We start from the raw sequence: 26,220 nt of genomic DNA, 5'->3' as shown, positions 1-26,220 counted from the left end.
GTTCCCGAACGGAGCGGAGTCACACAATTTTTCTGTGTGAATCTGCCCTCGGAGTCGCTTATCCTCGGTGGAAACGGTTTTTCCTTTTTTTCTGTTTCAACCGATCGGCAATTATGCGGGAACGTTGCCTCCATTGCCAGTTGCCACTCGGCGGTTTGCGCAATTCTCTGGCGCGTTGCACTCGTTGTTTCTAGTAGACGCGGCGAAAGACAACCCTGCGCGCGGATCCCAGAGATCACGCTCGAGGGAGCGCTTGCAAAACCGGGAAAGTTCGTGCGTTTTGACGCCCAGCCGGTTCAAAAATGTGTCAAGTCGTTCGGAGAGTAATTTCGTTTTTCGTGTAGAGAGCGTTGCTTCCATTTGTTATTGCTACACCGCGTATCTTTATGTATTTATGGCAAAAATGAGTAGGTGTCATTTGCAACAGTAAACACATTAGAAGAATTTCAATGTACTTTTGAATTATTTTCAACCTATGAAACGTATTACGAAAGGACTACAAATTTCTATTTCACTTCAGTTTGTTGTGGTTCACGTGGAAATATTGCATAAAGATGTCTAATGATCACGATCAAATTCAAAATTATTGGATAATTTTGTTTTTTCACTTTTATTCAATTTGCGGTGCAAATTTCATTTCAAATAAACACGTGAAAAGTCGTGTGACTCAATTTTCTTGCGAATTAAACACAGAAATTCGACGAGCGTGGGATCTTCAAGTTGCCGGAAAAATCGCAAAAGATCATAGAACGAAATGACATAAAAACTTAAATTGGCTTTCATTTTTCCTCGATAAAACGAAATGATTTTTCGAACGTCCTATATGTAGTCTCTCGCCATTGGCGCTTTCCCGTGATCCACGAAACGTTATCAGATGCGATAATTATCGGATGAATTACATAACATCCTCCTATCCTCTTGCGCAAGTACGGATATCATCGTTGGACCAAATGGTAACATTTTAATCCTGCCGAGAAACTGCATGAAATCAGAAACTGTGATAAACGTAATAATAAATCATAACCAATAACGTAGCAGTACGATAATAATACTTATAACTCCCAGTGTTCCACCTGTTAATTAGAATTAAATACTCGTGGAAACGTTTTTCCTGCTATATTCTCTTATTAGATTATTTCTTCTGGGTTTGTTCTTGACGAGATTTACGAAAGCGTATCGTTTTATCGTGCACCGTACATTCTAACGTCAAACCACGAAAAAAAAAGAAGAAAACAAAACGGTTCGGTATATAGATACAGTGGCTGTTGGCACGGTTCAATTTGAATTGAGTTCAATCGCTTGCTAATTAACTGGAGTAACGTAACGTGATTGCTCGTGCAGCTCTACGTTTCATTAGCGGTTCGCCTTATTCAGTCTTCAGAATCCTGGATTATCCTCCCAGCGGGCAGTTCTACCAGCAATCTCGAATCTTTCTGTAATTATGAGCAGAAAATAACGGGCTACGAACCCAAGTCACTTCGCCGAAAACACATTTTTCTCTATTGCTTTGCTTTAAACAATTATACGTGAATTTGTTTCAGGGGGACCAATGTGATTCTTACAGCACATCTTGCACCGTCAAACGAAAGAGAACACATGCCAATAAAATAAAAATCGATTAAACACTTCCGGTTGAGGTATACGAGAAATCCTAATTGATTTATAACTAATGGTCAAATGTTCGTCGAATGAATTCGTTTTAGCATATCTTGTACCGTCTAACGATAGACAAGCTGCCAATAAAATGGTAAAAAGAAATTATTAAATACAAACTCGACTGCGAAAAGAACTAAAAAGATAAAAATGAGATACTATTATGTTATTTTCAACCTTTCGAACATACTTACCAAGGAATTATACCAATCCATCCACAGTCTAAAAGTCAATCTTAAATAACTAAAACAATGAATCTCAATCTCAATCTCATATCCAATTCCACTTTTAATTCCAATCCCATCTCAATTCCAATTTCAATTCCAATTCCAATCTCAATTACAATCACAATCTGAATCTCAATCCCATATCAATTCCAATTTCAATTCCAATCTCAATTTCAATCACAATCTCAATCTCAATTCCAATTCCAATTTTAATTGCAATTCCAATTTCAATTCTAATCTCAATTTCAATTCCAATTTCAATCTCAATCTCAATCTCAATCTCAATCTCAATCTCAATCTCAATCTCAATCACAAATCACAATCTCAATCTCAATCTCAATCTCATGTCAATTCCAATTTCAATTCCAATCTCAATTTCAATCACAATCTCAATCTCAATCTCAATTCCAATTCCAATTTCAATTTCAATTCCAATTCCAATCTCCATCTCAATCTCAATCTCAATCACAAATCACAAATCACAATATCAATCACAATTCCAATTCCAATTTTAATTTCAATTCACAAGTTTCCTACAAGTAATTCTAATAGATTTAATTAATAGTGTCGAATATTCGTGAGAAATGATTTTCTTTATCCCTTTTCTGTGAACAATATATACATAAACTCGTTTTAGGGGGACCAACGTAATTTTTATAGCACATCTTGCACTGTCAAACAAAAGATAACCTGCCAATAAAATAAAAATCGATTAAACACTTCCACTTGAAGTATACGAGAAATTCTAATAGATTTAACTAATGGTGAAATATTCGTGAGAAATGATTTTCTTTATCCCTTTACTGTGAACAGTATATATGAACTCGTTTTACGGGGACCAATGTAAATTTTACAGCTCAGTTTTACAGTTCCGAGTGCGGCTGTCGAAAATGCAGCAGCACGTCTGAACCCTTCACGGACTAACGGGTCAAATCGTTTTGCAGCAGCGCGGAGATTAGCCAACTGGACGGCGCACTCCCATGTAAAGGGCGGCTAGTTTTCTCGGAAAGGAGATCGCGCAGGCCAAAGGTAGCGAGAAATGTCGCCTTAGAGAATTCGTGCCAAGGTGGAAACTTCGCGAACTACTGCAACCTTCGCGTCTTGAAGATCACGTAGATGAAACGCTGCCAGCGTTCGTCAAGGAGGAAACAAGAACCATCTTCTTCAGAAAACAAATTAAAATTTTATTTCGCCAGAATGCCGATCTTTATGCAAAATTAAAACTTTCTAACTGAATTGCGGCAAGCCGGCCTGAAATGAACGGTTAATTTCTTGCGGAGTATGTTCAAACGGTTGAAAATAATATAATTAATGTTAACGTTCATTAGTGATGAAACAAAAACTTTCCTCGAATTTTGGAACTGCTCTGCAAAAAACCTACAACTATCCTCATTTTTTAAATAATTCTTACGAACGTCAAATCTTTGGTTCACGCAGAGCAAACGTTCCTCGAGCTTCGTCGACAAACTCACAACTAATTCGAAGCTTTTTGTTCGTTCAGATTGCGAGAAGCAGCCTAGTCGCAGGATTTCATTCTTTTCTATTGGATTTTTCTTTCATCTTGAGGATGTTCGAAGCAGTCGGCTTCAAATTTTTGCTGTAAACACGATTTTTAAACTGTTTTGCTAAACTTGGAACTATTTTCATTTTTAAAATAATTATTTTCTATTTCGTATCCTTCGTTCCCGGCATTTCTTGCAGCTTATAGAATTTTGAAACTGCTCTGCAAAACCTACAACTATCCTAATTTTTTTAATAATTCTTACGAACGTCACATCTTTGTTTCATGCAGAGCAAACGTTCCTCGAGTTTCGTCGACAAATTCAATCAAATTCAGGCGAAACAGCCTGGTCGCAGGATTTCATTCTTTTTTCTTTTATTTTTCTTGTATCTTGAGGATGTTCGAAGCAGTCGGCTGCAAATTTTCGCTGCAAACGCGACTTTTAAACTGTTCTGCGAAACTTGGAACTATCCTCATATTTTAAATAATTCTTACGAACGTCAAATCTTTGGTTCACGCAGAGCAAACGTTCCTCGAGCTTCGTCGACAAACTCACAACTAATTCGATGCTTTTTGTTCGTTCAGATTGCGAGAAGCAGCCAGGTCGCAGGATTTTATTTTTTTTTCTTTTATTTTTCTTTTATCTTGAGGATGTTCCAAACAGACGGTTGCAAATTTTCGCTGCAAACACGATTTTTAAACTGTTCTGCGAAATTTGGAACTATTCTCATTTTTTAAATAATTCTTTTCTACTTCGTATCCTTCGTTCCCGGCATTTCTTGCAGCAAATAGAATTTTGAAACTGTTCTCCAAAACCTACAACTATCCTCATTTTTTAAATAATTTTTACGAACGTCAAATCTTTGGTTCACGCAGAGCAAACGTTCCTCGAGCTTCGTCGACAAACTCACAACTTATTCGAAGCTTTTTGTTCATTCAGATTGCGAGAAGCAGCCAGGTCGCAGGATTTCATTCTTTTTTCTTTCATTTTTCTTTTATCTTGAGGATGTTCCAAACAGACGGTTGCAAATTTTCGCTGCAAACACGATTTTTAAACTGTTCTGCGAAACTTAGAACTATTTTCATTTTTAAAATAATTCTTTTCTACTTCGTATCCTTCGTTCCCGGCATTTCTTGCAGCAAATAGAATTTTGAAACTGTTCTGCAAAACCTATAACTATCCTCATTTTTTAAATAATTCTTACGAACGTCAAATCTTTGGTTCATGCAGAGCAAACGTTCCTCGAGTTTCGTCGACAAATTCAATCAAATTCAGGCGAAACAGCCTGGTCGCAGGATTTCATTCTTTTTTCTTTTATTTTTCTTTTATCTTCAGGACGTTCGAAGCAGCCGGTTGCTCGGAATTGCTTAATTCGCGCGGAAAGTTGGCCAATTGGTTCGCCGCGAGGAAAAGCAGAGTTTTCCGACGAGTAACGTGCAGTTTGTACACAATGCAAACGCACGACCCAGAACTAGATGCATTTACGACCGTGCTGCACCGCGCTGGCTCGTTAGGTTACACCGTTCTAGCGTTTACAGCAGCTTACGAAATTGGCGAGTCGTAAAAGTCAGCCCATTAGCGACGCGAGGGATAATTGGGCTAAACAGGGTGGGAGAGACGAAAATTGATACTGAATTTTCGCTCGATCACACGGAAACGCGGCTTTCTTACCCTGGGCGTGTTGCATAATGCTGCGCCGGAGAAAAATCAGGCTCAAAGAGTCGTTGCCGCGTCAACCATTTCTTCTTTCGAGGCCATTAAATGGCCGACTGTTTTTTCGGACATTGAACGCGCCGATGCTGTTTCTTCGTCGCCGATAAAACATACAATCATAATTGCCCGTAATAGCTATTGATAACCCTCGATTAGAAATGTGATAAATTGAACACCGTAATAGCCATGCATTTTAGAAATTTATTTGTCCTGCTACGAATATGTGTAATTTTCTTATGCGCAGTAACCAGCGTAATTATTTATACCGTGTTATGGCATTGTAAAGTTTCCGGTTTACCATGTGCTAACAAGACCTGATCGATAGGAACGTGTGCCTCAATTTATTCGTTCTTTGATCGATACAATGCTGTGGAAAGTTACGGAGGAGCACAATTATACTCGTGCTCGTCATAAACGCGTATCGTGTCCCGGCAAGAATAGTGACATAACTAAAAACTGCGGTATTCTCACAGTATCGGTTTTAAAAAAAGTTATAACTAGACAGCGGATCTTTATGCATTCATGGCAAAAATTAGTAGGCGTAATTTAAAACAGTAAACATATAATAAAAATTCGAAGATACTGTTACCTTATTTTCAACCTATTGAACATATTAAGAAAGGAAATAAATCTCTATTTCACGGTAATTTGTTGTAATTCATATAAGAAAATTTTATTTTGCATAAAGATCCGGAGTCTATTACTGTTCTGCAATTACTAGAAATGGGTAAACTTTACTTCATCGGACTCAAAATTTGTCCCGTTCCCCTATAAATTATGACGTATTTAGTATGTAATCCAGTAGATTTGTATCCGGGGCGGCTGCAGATCGAGTTTCGATCCTGTAGGATCAATGGTTCAGGAGTTATGCTTGCTTAAAGTTGAGCAATCTGCAGTGTTTTTGACAGGTAAGGGTGCCGCCATATTGGTTCGTAGTGACGACCGCGAGCCGCTTATATTGCTACGTCCCCGACCTAATCACCAACCAACTACCACCTAGCGGCTCTGCTCGGTAAGCGGCGCCCTTTCCTGTCAAAAACACTGAAAATTGCACAACTTTAAGCAAGCATAACTCCTGAACCATTGATCCTACAGGATCGAAACTTCGATCTGCATCCGTTCCGGGTACAAATCTACTGGATTACATACCAAATATGTAATAATTTATAGAAGAAAGGCGCAAATTTTGAGTCCGGTAAAGTAAAGGGCAACCCATTTTTTGACTCCATTATATGAAATCGTAAAAAATCGCACAAAATATAAATCAATTTAATCTTGTTATTTTTATAATATCATACACTTTTGTTGTTTTAGCGTTAACACACAAATTGCTCCTACAAAACGGATCCCCGCCACGGTGTGAACACTGTGATCAATAGACTGCGGATTTTATGCATTTATGACAAAAATTGGTACATGTAGTTTAAAGCAGTGGACATAATAAAAATATTTAAGGACATCAATATATTAGTTGCAGCTTCATAGAATAATTACAACAAAAATACAATTTTTATTTGGCTCCTGTGTCCTGCAATCGATGCAAACATTTTTTTATTTTGCATAAAGATCCGCAGTCTAGTGATCAAACACTAACTGCCACACACATAATTCTAAAATGCGCCAAACTAGACCAACTCCGCAGCAGACACAAAATTCCCAAAGAAACCGACAACGACTTTATTAGAAGAACGCATGTGGAATTGACATAAAAACTGTAACAAAGATAACAATTGCAATTAAAATCAGAATAATAAAAATAATAAAAATTGAAATTGCAATTACAATTAAAATCACAATAAAAATAATATAAATTGAAATTTCAATTACAATTAAAATCACAATAAACATAATATAAATTGAAATTGCAATTAAAATTAAAATCACAATAAAAATAATAAAAATTGAAATTGCGATTACAATTAAAATCACAATAAAAATAATATAAATTGAAATTGCAATTACAATTAAAATCACACTAAAAATTGGAATTGAAATTGAAATTGAGATTGGAATTGAGAACGAGATTGAGATTGAGATTTAAATTGGAATTGGAATTGTGATTGGAATTGAAATTGGAATTGAGATTGGAATTGAAATTGGAATTGGAATTGGAATTGAAATTGAAATTGAAATTGAAATAGGAATTGAGATTGAGATTGAGGTTATGATTGAAATTGAAATTGAAATTGGAATTGGAATTGGAATTGGAATTGAAATTGAAATAGGAATTGAGATTGAGATTGAGGTTATGATTGAAATTGAAATTGAAATTGGAATTGGAATTGGAATTGGAATTGGAAATGAAATTGAAATTGAAATAGGAATTGACATTGAGATTGAGGTTATGATTGAAATTGAAATTGAAATTGAAATTGGAATTGAGATAGAGATAGAGATAGAGATTGAGAATTAGATTGAGACTGAGACTGAGATTGAGATTGAGGTTATGATTGAAATTGAAATTGAAATTGAAATTGGAATTGGAATTGAGATAAAGACAGAGATAGAGATTGAGAATTAGATTGAGACGGAAACTGAGACGGAAACTGAGACTGAGACTGAGACTGAGATTGAGATGGAGATTGAGACCACACTGTTTGTGGTCTTAAAGACGTCTTTTTATGACGTAAGACTTCCACACCTAAAAAGACGTAAAATGGACATCTTCAAGACGTCGCGTGCTACCTGGAAATGACCGAGAAGTCGATGCGACGTTAAAGAAGGAAACAGGAAGAAGAATTAATTTGTACACCTAACAGAATTGTCCTTTGTAATCATTAAACAAATTCTTGTTTACGCACGAAGATGACCGGCGAAAACGATTTCGATTTTCATTTTCGTGTGGCAACGGAGCCTGTGGCGACGGATTTGGAGAATCGTGGTGCGTTCCAGTTTCGACGTTGGTTAATACAATGGCCGCCGTAAATGGGAGACAATAAAACGGTAGCGGTGCGCCGGTTTTTGCGATCCATCGCGATACGTTGTTCGAGTTGTCGTCGGCCGAACTGGGGGGTTTCTTACCTCGGCCAGTGAAGTTTTAGCCAAACTTGCGCAACGTCCGGGCGAAATTAGTCCGCGCGAAATATTCACGCGGAAGCCAGGAGGCCCGCTTCGGCTTCCACCGGGTTGTTCCCTAGCACCGGCGGCGATGGATTGGCCGTTGTCGGAAGCTAGCGGAGCACGTCGAAACGTGGAAAATTAATAACCCACTGGGAAAAGGCCAGATTTCAGCGGAAAATTTCATAAAATGCTCGACGGAACATCGTTGCAGCGAAGTTACGTCGTCCCAGACGGAAGTCGCGGTTCCTTTTTTCCGTTGTGCAATTCCACCTATTGCTACCCAACTATTCCGAGATGATCGACGGCGGATTGCAAAGCAATCGGCAAAGAGCCTGCACGCCTTGAAGAGGAAACATATTTTCCCCGTACCCTTCACCTACCAAAATTAAAATGTTACGCTTGCGAGTATCGTGATTAGTAGATTGCGGATCTTTATGCATTCATAGCAAAATTGAGTAAACGAAATGCAAAATTGTTGGACAATTTTAAGAATTGAATTCTCCTCTGTTAAATTCATTAAGGGAAGAAACAACATTCAATTTGGTTTCTACCTCTTGCAATCGATGCAGACAATTTCTATCTTGCATAAAGATTCGCAGTCTAGTGATTAGACTGCGGACTTTATGCACTCATGCGGAAAACGAGATGCTGAAATACAGAACGTTTTGTCGGGAACTTTTAAAAACTTGACAATATTTCGTTTAGAAGAATTACATCGTTTATTAATATCACAGTACACTATTTAGTAAAATTATTCAGCTACAGTTTCATCTACCTTTTGTTTTTCAAAGACAATTTCACAAGAAATTTATGCAAAATAAAAATTCTCTCTACGTTAATTGTGCGGACCTCAAGCTAAATGTATTTCGTTTCTTAATAATTTTAATAAGTGGAAAATAGTGTAACAACATTCTTGCACATAATCCACAGTTTAATTATGATATTAGACTGGCACCTTTGTGCAAAAGAAAATATCTCTACGTTAATTGTGAGGACCACAAACTAAATGTATTCCTTCTTTTAATAATTTTAATAAGTGGAAAATAGTATAACAGCATTCTTGCATATAATCCACAGACTAGTTTTATTAGACAGCGATTCTTTGTACAAAATAAAAATTCTCTACGTTAATTGTGAGGACCACAAACTAAATGTATTTCTTCTTTTAATAATTTTAATATGTGGAAAATAGTGTAACAGCATCTTGCATATAATCCACAGTTTAATTCTGATATTAGACTGGCACCTTTGTGCAAAATAAAAATTTTCTACGTTAATTGTGAGGACCACAAGTTTCTCCTTTTTTTCTCCTTTTAATAATTTTAATAAGTGGAAGATATATTACAGCATTCTTGAAATATTGCAATGTCTGCATAGTTTAGTATTGCTATCAATTATTTTTCTCATAAATACATATAATCCACAGACTAATTTTATTAGACAGCGATTCTTTGTACAAAATAAAAATTCTCTACGTTAATTGTGAGGACCAGAAGCTAAATGTATTTCGTCTTTTAATAATTTTAATATGTGGAAAATAGTGTAACAGCATCTTGCATATAATCCACAGTGTAATTATATTAGACAGCGATTCTTTGTACAAAATAAAAATTCTCTACGTTAATTGTGAGGACCAGAAGCTAAATGTATTTCGTCTTTTAATAATTTTAATAAGTGGAAAATAGTATAACAGCATCTTGCATATAATCCACAGTTTAATTCTGATATTAGACTGGCACCTTTGTGCAAAATAAAAATTCTCTACGTTAATTGTGAGGACCTCAAGCTAAATGTATTTCCTTTTTTAATAATTTTAATAAGTGGAAAATAGTGTAACAGCATTCTTGCATATAATCCACAGACTAATTATATTAGACAGCGATTCTTTGTGCAAAATAAAAATTCTCTACGTTAATTGTGAGGACCACAAGTTTCTCCTTTTTTCTCCTTTTAATAATTTTAATAAGTGGAAGATATATTACAGCATTCTTGAAATATTGCAATGTCTGCATAGTTTAATTGCTATCAGTTATTTTTCTCATAAATACATATAATCCACAGACTAATTTTATTAGACAGCGATTCTTTGTACAAAATAAAAATTCTCTACGTTAATTGTGAGGACCACAATCTAAACGTAGGTTCTTCTCTTAATAATTCTAATAACTGGAAAATAGTGTAACAGCGTTATGGAAATCTTGCAGTGTCTGCACAGTTTTTATTCACTGTTCCAAATCGCAGATATCTATTTTTCTGATAAATGTACAGAGTTAATAGATCAAACACAAATTGTGAAAAGATTTAAAAAATTTGAGAATACTGTTATCAATACAAAATACTATTATCAAACGAATGATCATTTTGCACAAATATCTGCAGTCTATTAGTCATGCTTCACGAGCGGGCTTTTCAGCTACAAGAAGGAATAAAAAAGAATGGATGACGTTGTGTAGCTAGAATTAGTGATAAAAGTATTACAAACGAAAGAAAATAATTGAACATTGGCTAAAAGCCAAGTGCATATCTACACTAACCGGTCGGTATGTTTTCGAAAGAAATAGAAGTTGAATCATACACAAAATACATCCTCTCCGTCGAATATTCCCCTTCACCTTCTCATAAAAACGCAGACAGACCGATCAATTCTTTTCCACGCTTATGCAATTGGTGTTTTCTTGAATCACAATACATAACCGCAATGTTCTCCGTTCGACCGGGAATTTCGAATTCGATTGATTATTCCGTTGGTTCCTTAATGAATTTTTTCGCGTGCTCGAAGCTGCGGTTTTCTTTTTTCTCTGACCGCGAGCAATGCAACCGGCGTTGCAGCGGTGTCGTTGCAACGTCGCAAACCAGGTCAACGGCTGGCGATCCAGTTCGCAGCTTTTGTCCCAAAAAGTTCTGGTCCTCTTTTACGGGAAGCTTCGCCGAGTTTTCGAGGGTTACCCCGACGGTTACCGGAAGTACAACGATTCCGCGGTCAGCGGAGCACCGAATAAGGGGTCCGAAAGGGTCGATCGCTATTGGTGAAAGGGGTCCGTATGCAACGCAATCGTTGTGCCCCCGCCTCATCTTGGACTCCCTAGGCCTGGGCAGGGCCTCGCTATAAAAGCATACCGCGTCGCCCCTCAGATACGTAGTGTTTTCCCGTGTACAGCACAAGAAAAATCGCCTACGATGAAGATCGTCGTAAGTTTCGAACCGCTGCCACATAGCCTCCAATATCGGGCCTACGGTCTCCTTACCGGTTATCGGACTTTGTCTACATTTCGATTTTCTCCAAGCAAACAACATTTTTCTGGATTTTCTGAAACATTATTTTGTACATCAAATCTTTCGTTCTTGGCATTTCGTGATTGAATTCGATTTTTTTCGGTTCTCAGTTTCGATATTGTCCAAGCAAACAGAATTTTGCAACTGTTCTGCAAATTCTAGGCTCATTCTGGATTTTCTGAAACATTATTTTGTACATTCGATTCTTTTTGGTTTTCCGTCTCGGTACTGTCCAAGCAAACTGAATGTTTCAACTGTTCTGCAAACTCTATGGCTTATTCTGATTATTTGAAGAATTATTTTGTACGTCAAATCTTTGGTTTCTGGCAATTATTGCAGCAAATAGAATTTTGAAATTGTTCTGCAAATCCTAGAACTGTTCTGACTTTTTAAATAATTCCTTTCTACGCCAAACCTTTAGTTCCTAGCAATTCTTGTAGCTAATCGAATTTTGAAACTGTTCTGCAAATATTAGAAGAACTATTCGTCAAATCTTTGGTTCCTGGCATTTCGTGATTGAATTCGATTTTTTTCGGTTCTCAGTTTCGATATTGTCCAAGCAAACAGAATTTTTCAACTGTTCTGCAAACTCTATGGCTTATTCTGATTATTTGAAGAATTATTTCGTACGTCAAATCTTTGGTACCTGGCAATTATTGCAGCAAATAGAATTTTGAAATTGTTCTGCAAATCCTAGAACTGTTCTGATTTTTTAAATAATTCCTTTCTACGCCAAATCTTTGGTTCCTAGCAATTGTTGTGCCAAATAGAATTTTGAAAGTGTTCTGCAATTACTAGAAATATCCTCATTTCTTAAATAATTACTTTCTACGCCAAACCTTTAGTTCCTAGCAATTCTTGCAGCTAATCGAATTTTGAAACTGTTCTGCAAATATTAGAAGAGCTATTCGTCAAATCTTTGGTTCTTGGTAATTCTTCAAGCAAATAGAATTTTGAAACTGTTTTTCAAATTCTAGAACTATTCTGATCTTTTAAATAATTCTTTTCTACGCCAAATCTTTGGTTCCTAGCAATTGTTGTGCCAAATAGAATTTTGAAAGTGTTCTGCTATTACTAGAAATATCCTCATTTCTTAAATAATTACTTTCTACGCCAAACCTTTAGTTCCTAGCAATTCTTGCAGCTAATCGAATTTTGAAACTGTTCTGCAAATATTAGAAGAGCTATTCGTCAAATCTTTGGTTCTTGGTAATTCTTCAAGCAAATAGAATTTTGAAACTGTTTTGCAAATCCTTGAACTATTCTTTTTTCATATATAGTGTCTTATTATATACGAAATTTGTATCTCCCAGTAACAATTTTTCTGTTTTACAATCAGTATTAAATTTCTCTTACTAGAACGTCAATTTTTCAATTAAAAATTTGTCGAGGTACTTGTGAATTATAGCAGAGGCATAATTTTAGTTATTTTATATAAACATTCTTTTTGCTGTTCCATATAGAACCTCATTTTGTTATTCCACATAAAAATTCAATTTGTTATCCCATATAAAAATTCAATTTTCTGTTCCATACACAACCTCATTTTGTTGTTCAATATAAAAATTAATTTTGTCATTCTATGTAAAAATTCATTTTGTTGTGCCATATAGAACCTTATTTTGTCGTTCCACACAAAAATTCGTTTTGTTGTTCCATACAAAAAATGAATTTTGTTGTTCCATACAAAAATTCATTTTGTTGTTCCTTACACAACCTCATTTTGTTGTTCCATACACAACCTCATTTTTCCTTGTTCCATACAAAAATTCATTTTGTTGTGCCACACTAAAATTCAATTTGTTGTTCCATACACGTCATTTTGTTGGTCCATACAAAAATTCGTATTGTTGTTCCAAATAAAACTTCATCTCGTCGTTCTATATAAAAATTCACGTTCTCACAAATACTCAAAATATTTCTGGAAAAAAAATTGTTGTGTGAGTAAATAAGTGCAGGAACCATTGTTGAGTTGCATTGCAATTGCAGATTGTTCTGTTCGCCGTCATGGCCGTCGCCAGTGCCTACCCCGGAATTCCATGGGCTGCTCCGGTAAGTAAAACTTTCAAAAATTTATCGTATTCGAATTTAAATTTCAAATGGATCGAAGAATACATAGTTTCTAATACCACAATCTAAAACTCGATTTAACTACAGCATGTTTCATAACAAAATTCTCTAATGATATTCAACATTTGTTTCAACGAAAGTCTGTGTGCACTCTGCAGAAATAAAAACGTAACGATTTCTTTTCTACTTATTAGATTGTGCAGACACAATATATAACATGTATTATATACAAACATAAGAATAACAATGTCTGACAAACTGACTAATCGTTTCTCGAACATCAGGATATAGTAACCAGAATAACTTCCACTAATTTCTTCAATAATATAATCATATATAAATAATCAAATTATATATAATATATAGACAGCGGATCTTTATGCAAAATAAAGATTTTCTACCTGAATTGCAACAAACTGAAGTGAAATAGAAAATTATTTTCTTTCCTAGCATGTTTCATAGAAAATAATGTAACAATATGTTCAATATGTTTATGCAAAATAAAAATTTTATACCTGAATTGCAACTAACTGGAATGCAATATAAATATATTTTGTTTTTCCAATATGTTTAATAGATTGAAAATAATATATTTAAATTCTCCTAATCTTTTTGCTGTTTTAAATTTTAAAAAACTGTTTTTGTTTAAATTACATTTACCTATTTTTATTATAAATGCATAAATTCCGCTGTCGAATAATATAACAATCTCAGGCTCGCGCAATTCCAAGACTTCTAACATAGCCTGTCACCAGCAAACGTATTCCCTCGTTGGATGTTCACCACTCGGTTCTGCGCCGCGACATGTAACGAGGGCGACCTGTACTGCTAGACTTGACCCGAAAGTATCAACTAAAACGATTAACGTAGACCAGGGAGGAATCGAATGAAAGTCAAGACGGATTGACACCGCTAATCAGTCTTCAATTAATCACTCATTAGTTCGGACGTCCAAGTAGCTCGACAAAACTTGGACCTCGCAGGTATAGCTCTAAAAAAGGAGGTCCTCCAGCGTCCTCTAATCGTCTAACGTCATCTCTCTTCAGCATTCTCTTCTATTCTCGTTTAATTCTCCGTACCTGTACTCTCTCTCTCTCTCACTGTCTCCATCGTTCTTCGTGAAACCGAGTAACTGGACGCAACTCGGTGGACAATAACCACTCAGTAACAAAGTTCTATTCAAAAAAGTATTCAGATTGAAACGTATCGGTGATTTTGAACCACTCAGGTTGTGCATCCGTGGCCAGCGCCTGCACCTTGGCCAGCACCTGCGCCTTGGCAACCTTCCTACGTGAAGGTTGCCCAACCCTCGTACGTGAAGGTCGCGGTGGCTCAGGTAACGAAAACGACAGACACAACGATCGGTCACAGCTAAGTCTCACGCTGCCATTCACGAACAACAGTCATCCAGACACTATAGTGTTCGGAGTCTCTTCCGTTCAGCATTGAGTCTCTAGCACCATGTTCAAAATCCCAGGAGTCTTGCAAAATTCAATACCGATCGACATGATTCTATTCTTTGTTCCTACGGCGATCATCTAGATCAGGCCTGGGCGACGATGAGCCGAAAAACACATGGTGCAGCCCCCTTCGCCGGCTCGGCAAGGCAGTCCCACCACGTCCACTCTGACTCTCCCTTCAGCAAGGGCCCCACGATGCTGACAGTGTCGTCAGATGAGGTAGAAACCATGAGGTTAGAAACTGCCTTGCCGAGCCGGCGAAGGGGAAAAGCAGCACCACGTGTTTTTCGGCCCATCGTCGCCCAGCTCTTTTTTTTTGTTAAGGGGGAGTAAACACCCACCCCCGGGACGTTCAATGGACCGGCCCACTACTATGCAGTTGGTGCCCGATCCTGTGAAGAACTGAGGGCCTCCACTTTTCGCATTGCCCTTAGTTCTTCGCCCACCACCACGCCTGTTCTTCTCTTTCATCGTCGCCCAGGTCTGATATGAACGTTGGCTCGCAGAACAGATACTCTCTTCGTGAGGAAGAGCCACTTCTCACCTTCTCCGCAAGAAAAGGAGAGAAGTAGCCACATCTGTATTGCGGGTCAGCGTCGCCCAGGCCTGATCTAGATCATCTTCAGGCACCACGTTTCGATCACTCGAGGAAGACTCTGTCCAAAGAAGTCCCGATCAGCATCGCTGGGTACACACTCGCTGTTCCCAGCGCTGATCACCTAATCCAATTTCTCTCATCATCATTACATCTGATTCGACAGCTGATCCGTTCGCGATAGCTACCGGCATCATCGATAATTGCTCATTTCCCATGATTAACGGCCGCGTGCTTGTTACGAGTCATGTAACGAGACTTTCCAGTCGCCGTGGAAGCTGAATCGAACCCCAATCCTCTCGTCTAATGAGGTGACTGCGAGGGACTCGCGAACTCGCTGACGAAACTCCGGCTGTTACAGATTGCTTCTGTGGCAGCAGCCACCCGTGACTCCATTCGTTGCTCTGAACTCGAACCACCGCAACAACCTCTTTCGGTGTTACTCAACTGATTCGTGATTAGTCAGCCGGTTTAGTTGAACAACATTTCCATTGTCATGAGGCAACAGTTGTCCGGTAGTTCTCCAACAGTTGATGTTTCGTTCGTGTATTATCAGGGGATTGATTAACGCATGGATCCCGCCCACATCCCCAGTAGTTGGACATCAAGGTCCACGCCCAATTTCTCTCATCATCGTTACATCTGATTCGACAGCTGCTCATCTCGTTTTGATCATTCCTCGTTTCCCATGATTAACGGTCGCGTACTTGTTGCGAGTCATGTATATCATGTCTAATGAGGTGTCTGCGAGGGACTCGCGAACTCGCTGACGAAACTCCGGCTGCTACAAATAGCCTCTGCAGCCACCCGTGACTCAATTCGTTGCTCTCATTCATTGTTACTCAACTGATGTCGTAATTACTCAGCAAGCATTACCCAGCAAGATTTAGTTGAACAAATAGTTCCACGAAACACCTGATGTTTCTTTCGTGTATTGTGACGGGATTGACTAATTCATGGATGTCCGCAGGCGCATCCGGAGGTGCACCAGGTGCTCCAGATCCCTCAGCAGCAGTCGATCCCACCCCCACATCCCCAGCCGCTGAACATCAAGGTCCACGCCAATGTGAATAGGATCCCGTACCACCCACCGCACATCGTCAAGCCTCATCTGATCGGCTACGAGGAGTACGTCGAGCCCGTCAAGATCGTCAAGGCCCCCGTCCACCATCCCTGGGATTAAGGTACCGTATGGCACCACCTGACCTCGCTGGTCCAGGGTGGCGCACCCTGGTCCTGGACGAGCCGTCCCGAGGTGCTTGATGTAGCGACGCCTTGCGATGTATAACGATAACCACGGCCAATCATCGAAATTCTCTCGGCGGGAAAGAGGCCTAGGGACTATGTACACACGGGAGCAACGATGTCCATCAGCAAGATCGGGGTAGCAACTTGGACCTAAAGCAGTCGTCCGTCCCGGGTCATCACGGACCCGGTCGATGCGGGCCATAGTCGGACGCGTTCGATCAGTATTATATCCAGCAGAAGGGCACAAGGACGCGACCTCCAGCAGTCGTGACGATCGGCTAGCCAACACCTAGAACCAGGCAACCAATTCACCGACAAATTCGCTCTCTCGTCGTCTTCCCTCTACAGAACAGTCGGATAAACAGGTCTCCAACGAATCTCACCGCCCCTTCGCTCCAACTACCCCCGTAGATTGTATTCGTACCAACCCCTGGTTCACTCAACTTGAAATTGTTGTGCGGCATGCGATACTGAAGAAGACACCACGACGTCCGAGCTTCCGCTGTATATTCTCCTCCTCTCTTCTTTCCGTCTGCCAATCTCCAGCCCACCCCCCCTCTCGACCCCTACCCTCGATCATACTTCTGCAACACTTTTATTTATTTTCTAATAAAAGTTAATTTTTATGTCTTGTGATAAACAACGGAGTACTCGTCGTTTCATTTCGCCGTTTACCTACCAACCTTGCTCTAAGCGTACTGGTTTAGGGTAGTTGATCTTGATCGTTCGACTCGGCGCGCGGCGTTCAGTGATGAATTCGGTGTGTCGGAATCAAAGAATTTTAATCGATAGCAATGAGAGCGATGATTCTTTTTTTAATTAACCGTTTGCAGTCGGAATTATTTTCACTCGAAAATTAAGCATTTCTTCCGATCTAGGATAATTCCATTCTTTATGTCATGTTCTTAGTTTTGTGGATATTAATTTTTAGATTATATGTTCAGTAATTGATTAGATATCAATATAAACAATATTTTAAATAATGGTATAGAAATTTTTAGTGGTGACTATGAGTCTGAGAATATGGGAAAAATAGAGAGATTATAATCGTTTTATGCTAATTTATTTTGATAATGTCAGATCGATTTCAAACAAAGTCTAACGAACACGAACGCCTTTCTTTTTGAATAAAAGAAAATTTGATTCATCTGTAATCAAAATATAAATTTTCTTTTCTCTTCTACGACATTCATACAGCTCTCAGCAAGACAATTTAAATGGAAGTTCAACTTCCAATCACTATGTTTAAATCTAAATTCAAATCCAACTCTCAGCAAGCCAATTTAAGTGAAAGTTCTACTTTCAATCTCACTAGATTTAAATCTAAATCCAAATCCAACTCTCAGCAACCGAATTTAAATCGAAATTCAACTTTTAATCATTGTATTTAAATCTAAACTCAAATTCAACTCTCAGCAACCGAATCGAGATCGAAATTCAACTTTTAATCATTGTATTTAAATCTAAACTCAAATTCAACTCTCAGCAGCTCAATTTAAATCGAAATTCAACTTTTGAACATTATATTTAAATCTAAATTCAACTTCAACTTTCAATCACTATATTTAAATCTAAATTCAAATTCAACTCTCAGCAACTAAATTTAAATCGAAATTCAACTCTCAGCAACCCAGTTTAAATCGAAATTCAACTTTCAATCACAATATTGAAATCTAAATTCAAATTCTACTTTCAGCAACCGAATTTAAATCGAAATTCTTTTTTTAATCATTCTATTTAAATTTAAATTCAAATTCAACTCTCAGCAAGCCAATTCAAATGGAAATTCAACTTTCAATCTCACTATATTTAAATAAATTCAAATTCAACTCTCAGCAAGCCAACTCAAATGGAAATTCAACTTTCAATCTCACTATATTTAAATAAATTCAAATTCAACTCTCAGCAAGCCAATCCAAATGGAAGTTCATCTTTCAATCTCACTGTATTTAAATGTAAATTCAAATTCAAGTCTCAGCAACCCAATTTAAATCGGAATTTAAATCGCTGCTTTATGCTCCCGGATAATGAAAAATAGGTTGATCTAGATTGATCCTTTATCTAGCGCTTTTACTACTGAAAAACCCTATTGTTGCATTATCTCGAAATGCGAAAGCGCATCTGGCACCTTGCTATCCTGGAAACGAGAGTCTACCCCGTTCAGAATAATTGCTAGATCGTTGCGTTAATGGAGGATTCCGAGATAACTTCCGTTCATGCTGGTCGTGCGGAGTGTTCTGTAAGGGGGTTGACAGCTGTCTGGATATTCCGCGGACGTGTGCGGCGGGGAAGAGCCATGATAGAAATCAATCGAATGTCGCCAGGGAAACGAATCGCGCAAACAGAACGTTCAACCCGCTGCCATTGTTCTGGCAGTGCATTGTACTGGGAGAAAAAGACGTCGACCTGTTTCGTATACGTATATTTTGGCCCGTCGGAGCTTCCTAATTCCTCCATGCTGATGTTGTTCGAAGTGTCTTGAACGTTCTTCCGGTGGAGACAGACATTCTGGAAAAATTGTGATCTCTCTACACGAAGGAATAATGGTAGAGCGATGACGAGCGGTTACGGCTTTTATCCATTCCGTTGAATCTTTCATGTACCGAGTGACAACATTGTGACGGCGTTCGCTCGTTTCTTAAGCGTTCCAGGGAGTGAGTTTGTTTGGACGATCGGGGACGATTAATAAAACGTGCAGTAGCTCGCACGAATCGTTCTTATCCTAATTCAATTTACGTGTTCCTCTCTCTCTCTCTCTATTTCTCACTCGCTGTTTCATCGAAAATTCGTTTCCCTCGGACGCGCAATTACCGCTCCGAGTATCGATCATGCCGGGCGACCATTAGTCTAATTGCACTTGTTCGAAAAAGACTGGCAAAACAACGGGTGCACTCGGTCATCCGTGCCGTAACACTTGCACAACGTGAAAGCGCCAATCCGTAAATTGTTAACCTAAAGAGCGTGACGCAGCCGCCGCCGTCGATAAAATAAAGGAACTAGGAAAAGAATCATGTAAAGGCGGAATATGAGTCATCTTCGGATCAATGAAATTCATTCAGGGACTTCGAGAGTTCTGCTCAGCGACGCGAGATTTATCGTGTAACTTCACACTTCCTTTCGCGCGATAATCGTTTCGCCGATTTAACTTCTGCTCGCCGACGCGACGCGACGTTCGGAGAAAATTCCCGCACTGTGAAATCGACTGATTCATTCGAAAACTTCCTCCGCCGCCGTGGCTGCCGGTTCCAGCGATTTATTCTCGCTTTCGTTCGTTCTCGGAAAAAAATCTCGAGCACCCGTAACATAGAGATCTCTTTGTTTCGCGAACTCGAATGAACCAGAAGAAAATTGCTTGACGAATCGGCAGTCGTGTAAAGCGGAAATTCGTGAAAATGAACGGAACCTTACTTTACGTATGTGTAAAATTTGAAGAATATCGATCAATTTATTAGTAAGATACCATGGCAGCCGTGAAAAGTGATGTGCTGCTTCATTATCAGAATAATCATGATCAAAATCAAACATCCATAGGAAATCTCGAAACATTGAATCAGTAATAATCTAACAGATTGCGCGTTCTGACTAATTTCCTGCAATAACTCTTCCCTGAAATTCTTCAATCCTTCAATTTTTCCCTCGAGTGTAGAAATAAATTATTTCTGATTAATTTTGTGCAATAATTAGGCAGCGGATTATATGCATTTATGACAAAAAATTAGTAGGTGTAATTTAAAACAGTAAAAATATTAGAACAATTTAAACACACTGTTATATTATTTTCAACCTATTGAACATATTAAGAAAGAAAATAAATTTCTATTTCACTCCAGTTTCTTGCAATTCAGGAAGAAAATTTTTGATTTGCATAGAGATCCGCAGTCCAGCCACAATTCCTCCATTCTTCCATAAAACTCTGAAACTTTAATTTGTCCATAAAAGCCTGAAACTCTAATTTGTCTAAAACTCTGATCAATTTCGTGCAATAACTCTTCCCTGAAATTCTTCAATCCTTCAATTTTTCCCTCGAGTGTAGAACTAAATTATTTCTGATTAATTTTGTGCAATAATTCTTCCATTCTTCCATAAAACTCTGAAACTCTAATTTGTCTAAAACTCTGATTAATTTCGTGCAATAATTCTTGCATGAAATTCTTCCATTCTTTCTTAAAGAGAAAAGATGGAAAACCTGGTTTTCTTAGCAATCGTGTTTTAGTGCAATTAGAGTTTGGTGTTATTTTAATCAGGAAAATGCCAGAAATAAGTTAGTGAAAGTCCCATAAAAAATATGTAATGAATAATAAAGTATTTTTAACTGTCATTACATTGTGAGAACACGCGGGCCTTTAAACTGTGCCGACGACGGCGACACGCTTCGTATCTATCAATCAAATAGTGTCTCTGAACGATCACTGTCAGTGCAGAACACGGCTGTTTGACAGGAAACGCGCGATTACTGTAACCAGTAATCATTTTAATATTTGAAATTACACCAACTCGTCTTTGCCATAAATGCATGAAATCCGCAGTCTATTAATTATTAATAATCACCTTGAAATATAGAAAACATCTATAGGAAATCTCGAAACATTGAAAATAGTAATAATTAGTAATAACAATTATTAGCAATAATATATTGTCTAAAACCGGCGGCTCTGAATGGGAATATCCCCTCGAGTGTAGATATGAATTATTTCTGATTGATTTCGAGCAATAATTTTTTGATAAATTAGGAATAATATGAAAATGGTACTTGGTACAGTTACCTCAAAACAAAATTTACGTAAAAAATTGTACGGCAGATTAAACGATCGGCGCGGCAGGTATCGAAAAGATTGCCAGAAAATTCTGCAATTACGGAGCATCGTATTTCCGCACAAGCGAACCGGAAAATGGCCGAATCGCGTGGCGATCGTCCCCGCGATATAAACGGTCTTCCGTGTACGTCGATCGTACGCGTTCCATCGATCGTCCCGTGTTTCTCTACCGGTTGCGTAATCGACCTGACACTCGTAATCTCGCATAATAAATTACGGCCGGTGCTCTCCGCGGGCCATTTTTCACGGTGAGTGGCCAGCAGTGCCGAGGAAAATCGCTCGAGGATCGCGGAAAGGCCTACCACGCCGGCTAATTACATTATTACGCGTGAATTTCAATGACTCTTACGGAATTTAACAGCCAGAAGCAATTATCACGAGCAGTTCCCCGGGAAATTCTATTGTTCCGAGAGTTTTCTCTAACGACGCTCATCTTTTCACGGATATCGCGATGCCGGATCGCCGTTTCCTTGCGTTTCGCGCATTGCGTGCTCGCATTCGCCGCCTGCAAGCAAATAAAAACGTTTTACAACCGCTTTTATCTAACTATCAGATAGCTGAAACTGTTCGTTCAGATACCGAACTTGTTTTATTAAGTTCTGAATTATTATGCGTGCTCGTATCCGCGGACTGCAATCAAGTAAACAATTTCTGACTGGGGATCTTTATGTATTCGTGGCTCCTGAAAATGTTAAAAAAAATGGTAAAATATAAAATTCGGGGGAATTTAGTACGATTTTTATTTATTTCGGGTCTGCGAAGGCTAGTATCACTGACAACAAGATTTTATTTGATTCCATTTTATGAAAATGCGTCTACAAAAATTGCAAATTGCATAAACATTCGAAGTCCATAGCTGAAATTGTTCTTTCAGATATCGAACTTGTTTTATTATAGCATTCATGGCTCCTGAAAATGTTAAAGTTCAGAAAATGGTAAAATATAAAATTCGATAGAATTTAGTAAGACTTTTATTTTTTTTTAACGCTTTTTATTTGTTTCGGTTCTACAATGGCAACTACCACTGACAACAAGATTTTATTTGATTCGACTTTATGAAAATGCGTCTACAAAAATTGCAAATTGCATAAACATTCGGAGTCCATAGCTGAAATTGTTCTTTCAGATATCGAACTTGTTTTATTATAGCATTCATGGCTCCTGAAAATGTTAAAAAAATGGTAGAATATAAAATTCGATATAATTTAGTACGTTTCTTATTTTTTTTTTTATTTAAACGCTTTTTATTTATTTCGGTTCTGCAAAGGCAACTACCACTGACAACAAGATTTTATTTGATTCGACTTTATGAAAATGCGTCTACAAAAATTGCAAAATGCATAAACATTCGGAGTCCATAGCTGAAATTGTTCTTTCAGATATCGAACTTGTTTTATTATAGCATTCATGGCTCCTGAAAATGTTAAAAAAATGGTAGAATATAAAATTTGGTAGAATTTAGTACGATTTTTACTTATTTCGGATCTACAAAGGCTACTACCACTGAAAACAAGATTTCATTTGATTCGATTTTGTGAAAATTTTATTTAAATTTTTATGACAAATACGAACTTGTTTTATGAGGTGCCGAATTGAAAACGGTAATTAAAATTGTCTGTAATTTTCAAAATGAGAACTCCGAGGAAAATCCATGTAAAACTTGTAAAAATGAAATTGATTTCAGAGACATCTAAAAAAATTATAATTTATAGTTTATACAAGTCGAAAACAATATACTACGACTTTAAAACGAGAAAAAATAGCAAGGTGAGGAAGAAAAATATTGGAACATCAGAAAAATGGAAAGAATGAAAGTCCACTTGTCGTTTTCTTGAAAAAAGAAACAACAAACTATATAACTAATCGTCAGGGAACTTTTAGTCTTATTTCATTGCAAACAATTTTTGAAAAAATGTCACTTACAGACTCTCTTAATTCTTCTTTAATTAAAGCAACATTTTTTCAACTATTCGTCTATGCTCGTACATATTTTAATTTTGAAATGGATAAATTATAAATGAAATGTAACTTGTCGTATAAGGAAAGATTATTTGTCACCAGTTATTCCCTGCATCGTTTAATGAGCCAATGACAGTGAAAGGCGATGGTTATTAATGTTTTCTATATCATAGTTTTGCAACAATAACAGTGTATCGCAAGAAACTCAATGATAGAAAATAACGTAAATGTAATTACAGGAAGTTACAATTAAATTTAATTTTCATTAGATAACTCCGCTGGGGTTATTAAATATTACGCAACGTTTTTATTGACTTACTATAGTTGTTGCCACTATGTTGATTTACGCTTTCACTCTTTCTTCTGGCCGATTCTATTATGTATAATTATTCAAACATACGAATGTATCGAATCACTTCTTTACATAAAATCAATGCTTCATCAATATAATGGCGTAACTAAGAAAATCACGTTTTTTGCCGTCTGCAAAACAAATCAGGCATATTTTAGCTATTAAATTGCACAAATTGAATTTTTAGCACCTAAACCGAATTTTAAAAAAGGAAAAAATTTTGTGCAGTAGATATGAGACACTAAGTTTATATTTTTACAGTTTTAGCATCTAGTTATGGTTGTTAATATATAATTTTTTCAGAATTTTTAGCCTCCGAACCGAATTTAAAAAAATAAACAAAATTTTTAAATGCCGATTTCTTGTAAAAGATATGAGACACTAAGTTTATATTTTTACAGTTTTAGCATCAAGTTATGGTTGTTAATATATAATTTTTTCAGAATTTTTAGCCTCCGAACCGAATTTTAAAAAATAAACAAAATTTTCAAATGCCGATTTCTTGTAAAAGTTATGAGACACTAAGTTTATATTTTTACAGTTTTAGCATCTAGTTATGGTTGTTCATATATAATTTTTTCAGAATTTTTAGCCTCTGAACCGAATTTTAAAAAACAAATAGAATCTTCAAATGCCGATTTCTTGTAAAAGTTATGAGACACCAAGTTTATATTTTTACAATTTTAGCATCCAGTTATGATTGTTAAATAATATACAATCTTTTTCAGAATTTTTAGCTTCTAAACCGAGTTTAGAAAGATAAAAAAATTTTGAAAATTTCGATATCTTGTAAAACTTGTGAAAGTGAACAGAACAAATTTTGGAAACAGATTGATTTATATAATATATCATACTATCATACTATTAAGTTCGTAGTTCGGAAAATGCATAAAGAATGAGGCGAAACATTGTGTAATACAACTGTGCTACATTATAGGAATTGAAATGACTAAATTAAATGAATAAAACTGCGTGGTAAGCGGCTTCGCAAATGTCCCAGAAATGATATCGCGTAAATTAACATTCCTGAATCGGAAATTTTCAGCATTCACGTCGAGAAATGACCGGCGGGTAATGAATTTGCAAGTCTCCTTTTCGATTCTCGTACTCTGGGAACGCTCGGAAGGTGGTCAGCGAAGAAATCGCAAGGTAGAAAAATTTCTGGGTTGACTCGTAACGACATTGTCGCCGGAGGGAATCGCTGCGGGCCATTTCGTTGAGAACTAGAATTCTCTGTGACATTATGCCTTTCGATTCCATTCCTAAGACCGAACGGAACCTAACACACCCGATCATTAGAATAAACAATATATCAAACAGAAACCGACTGGAAAAACGTGGATTTCTTATACCTGTTACCTAACACGCTCATAATTACCATCTATAATGCGCTCGATTCCGTATTCTAAGAAGTTATTGCCTTTTTTGTGGTTCCAGAAAGTGTTTGACCGCTCAGCTTCCAATCACCCAGAAATTCTTCGCCTATAAACAGTGACAATAATCATTATAATTATTCTAAACATAAACATTCCATTTCAACTATGTGACCACACTCCGAAAAATCTGAAGAAATTCTATGTTAAATCAGAGTTAGGCAAACATTTAATCAACTATTGACGAATAAGTTTCTACTTCAATCGTTAATCGCAATTAAGAATTAACCGCCTAGTTTAGTCGTTAATTGCGGTTAACATTACTTTCCTTTCAATTGTAATCGTCAATCGGATAATTGATTAATGATTAACCGCTGAAACTTCGAAATGAAATACGGAATCAAAACTGTGTGAATACTGAGAAAATTGTAAACTGAGTGTTTGTTGAGATATGTTTCTCCCAATTCTCCATCTCTGCTCTCTGTCTGACCGTATCGATTGAATCAGTCTCCGATTTTTCGATGATCTCTTCTTTTAATCAACGATTGACGATTAACTTCATCAATCGATTGAATCAATCGCCGATTTTTCGATGATTTCTCCTTTTAATCGTACACATTAATCAATCAGACTTGACTAAAATTTTAATCGATTAATGCCCGACTCTATGTTAAATATTGTTTAAATGAATGCAACGTCGGTTTCTGCATTTTTGGGAATTTCAATGTTCTATAATGAAGCATTCGCAGAATGCAAGAATCGAAAGGGAGACTTGCAAATTCATAACCCGCCGGTCATTTCTCGAAGTGAACGCTGAAAATTGCCGATTCAGGAATGTTAATTTATGCGATGTAATTACTGGAACATTTGCAACGCCGCTCTTGCCACGCAGTTTTATTTAGCTTTTGTAACAATTTGTAT

At 37.2% G+C, this 26,220-nt stretch overlaps 1 protein-coding gene across 1 annotated transcript; it reads left to right on the top strand.

The window, feature by feature from the left end:
* The first annotated feature begins 11,252 nt into the window (after positions 1 to 11,252).
* Positions 11,253 to 17,448, top strand: LOC143218309 (uncharacterized). The gene is made up of 3 exons (XM_076443435.1): positions 11,253 to 11,344; positions 13,418 to 13,480; positions 16,524 to 17,448. Exons 1-3 carry the CDS (start codon positions 11,333 to 11,335, stop codon positions 16,734 to 16,736), a joined length of 288 nt encoding a protein of 95 aa, XP_076299550.1. The 5' UTR covers positions 11,253 to 11,332; the 3' UTR covers positions 16,737 to 17,448.
* Positions 17,449 to 26,220: the final 8,772 nt, after the last annotated feature.

Source organism: Lasioglossum baleicum, chromosome 19 (genome assembly GCF_051020765.1).
Source record: "Lasioglossum baleicum chromosome 19, iyLasBale1, whole genome shotgun sequence".
Taxonomy (NCBI): domain Eukaryota; kingdom Metazoa; phylum Arthropoda; class Insecta; order Hymenoptera; family Halictidae; genus Lasioglossum; species Lasioglossum baleicum.
The sequence above is the reverse complement of the archived record's forward strand: the minus strand, read 5'-3'. Positions and strand labels throughout refer to the sequence as shown.